At 36.6% G+C, this 10,251-nt stretch overlaps 1 protein-coding gene across 1 annotated transcript; it reads right to left on the bottom strand.

Annotated features, from left to right (window-relative positions):
* Positions 1-5,504: 5,504 nt before the first annotated feature.
* LOC118733137 (N-acetylgalactosaminyltransferase 7) lies at positions 5,505-9,320 on the bottom strand. The gene is made up of 3 exons (XM_036462380.1): positions 8,736-9,320; positions 7,655-8,131; positions 5,505-7,590 (listed from the first exon to the last, which is right to left on the bottom strand). The coding sequence occupies exons 1-3, from the start codon at positions 8,929-8,931 to the stop codon at positions 6,497-6,499; spliced, it is 1,767 nt and encodes a 588-aa protein (XP_036318273.1). The 5' UTR covers positions 8,932-9,320; the 3' UTR covers positions 5,505-6,496.
* Positions 9,321-10,251: the final 931 nt, after the last annotated feature.

Below are 10,251 nucleotides of genomic sequence, written 5' to 3'. Positions count from 1 at the left end.
AAAAAAAAAAAATCGCTGCTTATCAGAGACAAGTGTGAAACGCTATCAACAGGTGCTAAAGGAAAAAAAAAACAGCAAACAATCCAAACAACGGCAAAACAAAATCACTACTTGTTCGAAAATCACCGATAAGTGGCGCATCGCTGGAGATAAGCACCGAACTGTCAGAGTAACTGTGCGCCCTACACACTTCAAATATGACAGCTACGAAGGGGTGATCAAGGGGAGAAGCACGTGAAATGGCAATATGTATGTGATAAATTTCGCTTGCAGACTTTATTATTTTGACAACGGAAAAACAAAAAGGTACATTTTTGTTCCCATTAATAAAGAAAACCTCAGTTTTTTCTTAGAAAAAATAACTGCATAAGACACTCGAAATAATATATGTATGTATGTATGTGAACCAACTTTGGCCTAACTTTTATAGGCCAAACTTCTCTTGTCATTCTAGCTCCCTTTTTTAGATCCCTTATTGTCTCCAAGCCTACGACAGCTGAGAAAACGGCTTTGAATTTTTCCAACACCAATTTGGCAAGAGGTCCCTGCGCTTCTATAAGCGTATATTTTTTAATCTTAAAAAAAAATTGTAAATGCTATAATCATTTTTTTAAAGGTAGAAAAGCCAAAAAAAAGGCAAATATCTTAAAAAAGGCAAAAAAAGGTAACGTCAAATGTGTATATATGGAATCAGGGAAAGCTAAATCGTGGACATTCTTAATCGTATATACTCTATCTCTTTAGCAGAAAAAAAGCCAATTTCCATAAAATCCGTTCCCTGCATATCAGCTATTACGATCACGACATCATCCGAAGTCGATTTGAAAGCGCTGTGTATCTAATTTGTACACCGATGCTTTTATTCGGCAACGAGTGCGCCAAAATCGGAGTTCCATAGAGAAGAAAATAGGACATTTGAATGGAGAACGCTTCTGCTACTTATTCGACCGTCCACATTTGGAAGGAATGAGCTGTTCATTTGCGAAGCTTCTTGAGTAACATACTCATCTTGTTGTCGAAAGCCCAACCTTAGCCTTAGCTGCAGTCTCTGGTTTTTACATGCGCTTTTCTTTTGCTAGCGAAATAGTAACTTTAGCCACATTTCAATATTCGTTAGCGCCCGACCGTCAGCGAAACCTACGAGTTCCGCTCCCGAAGTAAGAGTTATACAAAAACTCCGTTGTGCCTTACTTTCCATGGCAATGGACCTTGCACAGAGCCTTCTGGAACTACGGCGGTGATAACGAACCTCTTTCTACACACTTCGGTATTTTACTGAATAATACGATTCGAGACATAACTTTATAATATCTTCAGAATGTATACAGCTAGCCGTCAACGAAAGCGTTCCTCCGGCTGAGGTTTGGTATACAGACAGATCTAAGCTGAAAAATCGAAAAACTGGGGTGGGCACATTTGGACCGAATATCGTAAAAACGATTCCAATGGGTAGTTAAAACACCATTTTTCAAGCGAAGGCTCATGCAATAGCAATTTTCGACAGAGAAAGCTTTAGTAGAGGCACATCCTCGAAATATATGTATCTGTGTTATGTCGGAAATCGGGCAGCCGCTTTGACCCTGACGTCCCACAAAATAAGTTCCGAGCTAGTATGTGATTGTTGCAATGACCTAAAAGATGTTGGAGTCAAGAATACAGTTCAATTAGGAAGGGTGCCGTGACATGAAGGACATGATGGCTATGAGGAGGCTGACAGTCTAGCGAAACAACGAGCTACCGCAGTAAACCATAGTCCGGAACCCTTTTGTGGGCCAACCAAAGCTCATATAAAGGGAACTGGAAATAACTGGGTAAATTGGCCCCGGCCAGAGATAAGCCAAATAATTTATCTATCCTTCAAAATAAGCTTCAAAGAAACCACTTAATTTAGGCAGAGAAGATTTCAAAACTCGCACTGGGTAGGTACCCACGGTTCCCTATTCGCTTTGCTATCACCTCAGTAAAATGAATCTTTCAGAAAAAAAACGCCTGTCGCTTTTGCGAGCTGGACGAAGGAACGCCAGAACACAATGTCTGTGAATGTGACGCTCCTGCTAAGCGCAGACTAGCTCACTTGAGTTGTGCTACACTTAATCCATTTGAAATTTGGAACGAAATGCCCTTGAAAGTGCTAGGATACATTAAAAGCCTTCCCCACATAGGACGGAGGCCCACGCGCAATAGATCGTTTTAGAGGTCGTATCCACCGCGACACAAACACTTTTGAGTTTTCTGCTACTGCGATTTTTAAGGCTTTATTTGGTTTGTCATCAGCACCTTAGGTCTTGCTCGGTCTGGATAAACGCTCCCAAACCTACGGAAGTAGTACTGTTCGTACTTTCTTATAAGCATTACATGAAATTTTTCCTGTGGTGGGTGATTACATCGATCAGCACCGTTCGTGTAATTTAAAATAACTTAAGAGACTCATTCATGCTTTTACGAATCTGCCGAGTGTTATTTTGTAGGCAAATTTTTTAATTATCTCTAGCCCACTGTGCGATTGGCAGGTAGCCTAATTAAAACCATTGGAATTTCAAAGTAATAAACATTTAAGCTATATTAGCAATCTGCACAAAATATTGATTTGACTTCGCTTTAATTAACATGATTTGTTTAATAATCTTCCACACACAGCTGTATAAACATATCAACGAATTTTCTAATTAAGAAATCCTACTAGTTTGAGTTCGATTGTCAATTAAGTGATAGCCAATTAAATAAGACTTTCCCCACTTGTCGCGAAAGGTCCAGAAAAATTCGTATTCTTAGAAATGTCAATTAAGTGTCACAATAATGGTAATATCTTTGATGAGTTATTAGCGTTTTTCTAGGTAATCTATATGTATTAAGCATTACTATAGATAAGCGCTTACTTACATAGATACATACATATTTACTATGAGTGGTCAAATACATTTTAAATTTATTGAAATATACGCAATTTATGTATAATATTTCATTATCTACATACGTATGTATGTACATACATACATACAGATAATACCGGTCAACAATGAAAACCTTTGTTTCCTTCAGTTTTTATGATGAGCTATTTGCTTAGAGTACTCACATATGAGTCGGTCGATTTGACAGACCGTTTTTGATTTGGATGAATTTTGGTCAGAACTTTCCATTTACCATACATATAATGAAATTCTGGCAAAGGGAAAAAATAAATATTTCAAAATTTTACGCCTTACCGAGTTCGGTAAGTTTACTTTTTGAATATCTCGGAAGGTATTTTAGTTCTGGTGTCCTTTTAAATTTCTATTTGGCGCTATATCGAAAATGCATATTTAAAAAAAAATTAAAATTACAGAATTTTGAAACTTAAAACCACGTAAACGTAAAAATAAATATAAATTTGTGGCTAGATTTTTTCTTACAATGGGCCGTATGAATAATAAATAAGCTATTGCTTGTTTTTAAAATTTCAGAAATTTTACTCGATTTATTCAAACAAGAGTGAAGTATAATAGCCTACTTCCACCAAATGCTTAACTGCTTAAGAGCTCAGATAAGTCTCAAGAATTTTAACATGGCAAGTTTCATTTTTAAATTTTTGTTTTCTTTCTTTCATTTTCTTCTGCTTAATAGGTGGAATTTCCCTCGTCGAGTTGTAATTTCTTTTTTCCAATAGGCATAAACTGCAGTTAAGGCTTGTTGGAAATCAACTACATATAAGGTATGCAATTTAAAAAAAAAAAAAACAATTGCTTAGTTTTTATTCATACGGCCTATAACTGAGGATCGAAAGTCAATGCGATTCGAAAAGCGAAACGGACTAATACAAATTCATAGTGCCAAGTATTCGAATCCGAATGATTTGCTTTTCGGATTGTAATACAGAGTGGAGCCCCGGATGTTAAAAATTCTGAAATTTTCGAGGTTTTTTTAAAAGATTTAAATTTTTGAACTTAAAAAAAAAATTTTGCAAACTCTAAATTGAATAAAAATATTTTTACACAATTTTATTCAGAGTTTGCAAAAAACTATTTTTTCAAAGTTCAAAAACTCGTATCTTTAAGAAGGGCACCTTTGAAAATTTCGAAATCTGTTAAGAGAAGTCGGTGGAATTGTTGAAAACATTGAGCCATAAATTTCTATAAGTTTTTGCTTTATGATTTTTTTTTCAAAATTCTGTATCCATATTTTTTTTTCGAAATGTCTTATATGTATATTACATCAAACTGGTACGAAAAAACAAAAAAAAATTTTAACAGAGCTGTTTTGATGCAGTCTACTTCTATTTGACACGTAGATCATGGAGTCTTGCATCTAAATGGCAACATTCCGCCATCTTGGATTTCAGATTTTTTTGGGGTTTTTTGCGATCTGCAAGCTTATTTTGCATTTTTCGTAAAAAAATGGTTATATACAAATTTGTAGAGAAGCTGAATAACGATAAATTGAAAATATCTTGAAAACTTGTCCATAGAATAAAAAATTCACTTGACTTTTGGAATCACCGAGCAATTCTTTATAGGAATTGTTAAAATTAAATTTAAATTTTTCCATAACTTTAAAAAAAAATTTATTTTTTCTTTGGCATAACTTCGTTATATGATAAAAGGAAAGTACTAAAAAAAATTAGCCCAAATCAAAAATGGTCGATTCCAACCATTGTTTTTGTGGTTCTCGGAGCGGCTAAAACAACCCGGCCTAGATCGGTTAGTCCCTCAATCGTTGTCGTCAAGCTCTACTAGCGGTAGCCCCAAGAAGCGTGCGGCATCGATGAGGTCTGTCCATAGGGACAGGGGCTTCTGTAGAGTGGGGTTCAGTGGGCATGCGAAGAGATGATGTGAGTCATGAGCCGTCTCTCCGCATGCCGGACATTCGTTTAGAACATCTTCGTTTATTCGCCTCAGGCTGTCGGGTCTAGAATAAATATGCACATATGTATGTATGTAAGTTCACCCTACGAGCAACATTCCAAAAAGACGATGACAAAGTTCCGAGAGTAGTATTTTTGTCATGAATTAACTGGCTGCCGAGATAGGTCGATCTTTCACTCAGCCATCGATATATCTCTTTCACTGGGAGTAAGTTGTAATACCGAACCTCGACATGATGCCAGCACGCGAGATGAAACTACTTGAAGAAAATTAAATTATGCATGCTTACTGGCAGCGATCAGTCTGGGCTCGTCACATACGACACTACTCGTCACGTAAAAAGACATTTTTCGGATAATGACATACATATGTATGTACCTCAACGTACTCTTTGTCCCATTCAGCTTATACTGCCTGATGTTCACGTAATTTTCTTTCGTATCGTTCTCGATCCGTGAACGGATGTTACGATTCAAGCCCTGGTCAGCAATCGGTTATTTTGATAGGTTCGAAGCGCCTGGGATGTATGGAAGTCAGCCAATGGTAATCCAGCCTGTTGCCGTCAAACTCATCTAACAGCAGAAAAGAAAAATATGACAAAAAATCGTTCTACAATACCATCATACAACCACCCTGTCGGAAACACCAACAACGAACATGAGAATACTGTTAAAATCATTTATTGCATAATTCTCAGACTTAATTCTACTGTTGCAATTCCTTCGAAAGTAAGTAATAAATAAAACTGGTAAATAGTTGTTCTCATATGTGTATAGTAGGTATAAGAAAAAAGTTTTACATTCGTTAACTGAAAGTTATCTACTTATCACAAAATAGAAAGACACAGACCCCATTACAAAATACACTTAAAATAAATAGTAGAAGTTAAAAAAATAAATTATATATAAGTATGTAACTATAATTGGAAGATATAATTTCTTAAAATTTTCTATGAATAAGTGGCAATGTTGAAGCATTTAATTATATATCTATAAAAAGTACATACCTAGTACATATAAAATGTTAGGAAAGGTTTGATCTTTTTCGCCAAAAAGTCAGCGTGAGTTCGGTTTTTTTTTTTTTAACCTCATTATTAAACTTTTGTTTAAAAACTTAAAAAACGTTTGCGTTTGTACGATTGGAACGGTAATCGATTCAGAATATCTTAATTGTATACATATATCTTAAACTTTTAGTTAGATGTACTTATGATTGATTCTCACTTTACAATTGCTAATTATTGCTTCACTAGTCATGTTTGAATAATACGACCGCTCGAAACCATAAGAGCTCCAAATATATTTACTTCTTATGACCTAAGCGATTGTATTTGCAGTTTAGGCGTATATACTAAAAAATTAAAATTTTGCAGATTTTAATCTCATTATCTACATATAAACCATCGAAGCTTATGAGCTCATACAGTGTATATTATACACACACAACTTAAATCCGTACATATGTATGTATGTATAAAATTTTCAATGCCATTGTAAAAGCCGCTCGAGTGCAATAACAATTGTCTTTTACTTTTCACTAAAATTGTTATCAATTAAAATTTTATTCAAATTTAACAATTATATTCTCCGATATCATAAACGCTGGATATGAATGTCCTTCAGTGAAACCCGTACTGTGTTTTCATTCGTTGAATTTGTTTACCATCTGGGTTTGATTGCCTTGAACCACCACTGTTGATAGCCATCGTTCACATCACAATGGGCCAAGAATAGCAGCTGTGTTGTCGGATGTACAGCCACACATTTTTTGTGAGTGCGATGCAGCAGATGCTTCGTATTTTCATCGTAGTTCCAGGGCCCATCTACTGTACCCAAACGACAAACAGCCAGTTTTATACCCTGACGATCTGCTTCCACACAACGCTCACCAACGCCCAATTGTCCGGCGGCATTTAATCGTATCAGTTGATTATTACCTGCGCCATGGCAGTGTGTGAGACCCATTATGGCTGGTGGTTGATGGCCCATCGAATCAAGGCAACCATCGGTTGCCACGGAACGCAATTCGCCCCAATGCAAATTAGCTGGCAGTGCTGGGAATTTGTCATACACATCGTAGGCAATATTGTCCATAAACCACTGGAAGGATTTACAATTTAAACGCTTCTTCAGCGCTAATTGCTCGGTTATGTCGCCCATATCGAGATACCGGGCCAGCGGTTCTCTTGTATAGAAGTATTCCTTGTGTGTATCGTCAAACCATGTCTCAATGACACGTTTGTAATTGATTGTGATCAACGGGCCCTTCTTTGCCTGCGCTAATTTGCCGAAGTTGTAAGGCATGAAGCCGCGATAAACATGGCCTACACGCGAACACGGAACCCACTCAATGCTGCCACCGCACTGCCATATTTTAAAGCTCAACTCAAAGTTTTCGCCACCCCATACCAATAAACCTGGATCGTATGCACCCAATTCCAAAAAGTATTCGCGATTAATGGCAAATAGACCACCAGCATGTGTAGGACTGCGATATGGCTCTGAATTGTGAGCACGGCGTCTTTGTTCCCGTCTAGGCACTTCGTTTTCTTTGTACAACATGCCCCATTCAAATATTCCGCGAAAATGCGAATCGCCACCATAAACAGGGCGATACTCGAAGGTTTTATGATCAATCCCATCAATAATAGGCACAGTCATGACAGTTCGATCCCGGTAGATGGGTGCTAAGAGCGGTGGTAACCAGTTCGTATTCACTTCACAATGAGCATCGAGAAAAACAATTACTTCGCCTGTAGGTAAAGAAATAAAATTGTCATAGAAAACTCGATGTAAAAAAACTAAACATTACATTACCTGTGGCTTCTTGTGCACCCCTCGAGCGTGTACGGATAAGTCCTTCGCGTTCTTCATTGCGGATCAGTCTTACTAATCCATCGAATTGAACCAGATACTTTTCTAATTTCTCACGTAAGTCTTGCTTGTCTGAATAATCATCAACCAAAATAATTTCATGCAATACATGTTTCGGTGAGCGGTCAATCACTGAATGAACAGTGCGCATAAGCACTGAGAATCCTTCATTATGAAAAACAACAATGACGCTAGTTTTTGGTAAATCATATGGATAGTCCCAACGTTTACACTCCTCTAAACGCGTATCACGCACAGAACGATGCATTGATATCTCATCGGAGCATGCAATATTCATGCCATATTCCATTTCTGACTCGTCCGCTTTATTCTTTTTGTCAGCAGAGAGTTGGTGTGCTTCGCCATTTTCGCCTGGTCCGGAACGTTCCTCTGCATTTTTCGGTTCGAAATTACCAAGTCCTGAAAACAGCAAAACAGTTACTTAATATATTATTCTAACAAAAATACTTTTAAAATACTTCAAATGGTATATTTTTGGTAGGTTTTCAATAAGTAAACGCAGAGCGATACTAGCATTCTAAAGACTAAATGAAGGTACAATAAATAAAAACTGTTACTACTGTTAAGTGGCTCATGTCTTTAATCATTGTCGAATCCAGGTCTAAACTTTTGTATTCACTTTAGCAATCCTTACTGCTTACTTTAGTAAGGGATGGAAATATATTAGACAAGGATTAGAGACAAAAGCCACTTAACAGTAAGTAGTAACAGTTTTTATTTTTTGAATTTTGAATTGTGTCGTTATTGCACAGGCCCATCGACATGTATCAAACATGTAAAATTGTGAACACAGTTGGCTACTGGCTTTCTCTTTACCTTAACCAAGTTCAATGTTAGTTTTTTTTTGTGTATGGTATATTAAAGCGCAGCAAGGTCAGTGGCAGTCAATGAACTTTATTACTAAAATACCGCCTATGATAAAACAGGTAAAATCTTATAAATAGAAGATACCTACCTAAAGATAAATTGAAATTATGTATTTGCCTGAAACAAATTAACATACCTTCGACAAGTTTCGGCACCTCACGCGGTCTTCCCTCTAATTTCTTGTATATGGATCTTGCGGGTTTGCCATGGAAGCTATTTGGTCCACGCTTGGCATCGTTCCATGTTACCAGCAGATAAATTAGCGGCAATATGATCAAACAGCAAAAGATTAAGCGGCAAAGCCGGCCTCCGCGTACATTACTAACACGCATTTTCAATAGAAACTGAAATTCGCAAGATAATTTGATATTTTCTAAAGATATTTATCAACTCCGCTGGCAGCCGACATTCGTATCTGTCGACGTGTCGCAAGCGCGGCTCAAGCTGCTGCTGCCCCAGTTGATACCAAGAAAACCAATAACAAAAACACGGGCGACGAAAGCTAGTGGATGAGAACGAGCTTAGAAACGAGTATTTCAAGCGATTAAAAGAGATTTTTTCTAACTTTTCCACACATGTACTAAATTGCGAGAGTTTTAAAACTCATTTTTATGGCTTATTTAATAAGTTCACTTTTTTTAATCAAATATAAGCACAGGTGAAATAAAACAAGTAATTTGCAAATATACCTTCTGAGCAGAGCTGCCAGATCTTAAGAACGATTTCATTTGGTTGGACAAATATTGCGAAAAAATAAAAAAATTGGGACAGAAGCAGGGCTGCCAACTTCGCTCAAACCACGCCGTTTTTTTCAATTTATCACAAAGTGCCAAAATGGCTCTTTTGGAAAATATGAATATTTTAGTAAATTTTTGTGATATCCTTTGCATGTACATACTTTTTTTTCAACTAAAATTTTCTAATTTCTATAGTGCATACAATTGGTTTATCTTACTTTGGCACTGGAATTTTGTTCTAGAAATGTGTTTCTGATATTATTGCTGAATGGGGAGAATAAGAACGAATATCACCTCTTTTGGAACTTTTATTTTATAGCTTAGTATCCAGCTCTTAAGAAAAGCAAAAACTCCATATAAAATGACGTACAAGAAATGGCTAAGAAATTTTCTTGAGTCAAATTTCCTTAAGGCAGTACGCAGTTCTTCAGAAATTTAGTACGCTTTCTACTACGGTTTTCTAAAGTTTTTTGTGAAAAAAGAGCACAAGGCAACCCAGGTTTGCAACAGAAATATATGCCCGTTCCATTATTTCTTGAGGAAAGAGTGAGGCAACAGGCTGTGAGGTATAAAAAATGTCAAAATTCCTTGGACACACACGCGAAATAATGGCAATTTTTTCTTGACCGTTTTCTTAAGAGCTGGATACTAAGCTTAAATTTGATACTTTTTTATCGTAAATATGGTACTTCATAGCTAAGCAGAGTGGGCAACCCTGGACAGAAGCATCTGTTTTGCAGAAATATTGCGCAATATTTTTTAACTCCTTCATGGCCATGACCACGGGTGCCACACGACAAAAAATTTTCTGACCAGAATTTCCAAAAAAAAAATACCTAAAAGTTGTCAAGTAAAGAACAACGTTTTATTATACAGTAAACTGTAAAAAACAAACCTCAAACAATAAATTGTTTT

The sequence above is a fragment of the Rhagoletis pomonella genome, unplaced genomic scaffold (assembly GCF_013731165.1).
Source record: "Rhagoletis pomonella isolate Grant_MI unplaced genomic scaffold, Rhpom_1.0 Rhpom_scaffold_00002, whole genome shotgun sequence".
Taxonomy (NCBI): domain Eukaryota; kingdom Metazoa; phylum Arthropoda; class Insecta; order Diptera; family Tephritidae; genus Rhagoletis; species Rhagoletis pomonella.
This window is presented reverse-complemented; position numbering and strand designations above follow the sequence as displayed.

Excerpts from the sequence above, each read along its gene's own strand:
- LOC118733137 (XM_036462380.1), bottom strand. The coding sequence starts at position 8,931 with ATGCGTGTTAGTAATGTACGCGGAGGCCGGCTTTGCCGCTTAATCTTT. Across the intron at positions 8,132-8,735 it reads GGTGCCGAAACTTGTCGAAG|GACTTGGTAATTTCGAACCG; the intron begins GTATGTTAATTT and ends TGCTGTTTTCAG. Across the intron at positions 7,591-7,654 it reads GGGTGCACAAGAAGCCACAG|GCGAAGTAATTGTTTTTCTC; the intron begins GTAATGTAATGT and ends CTTTACCTACAG.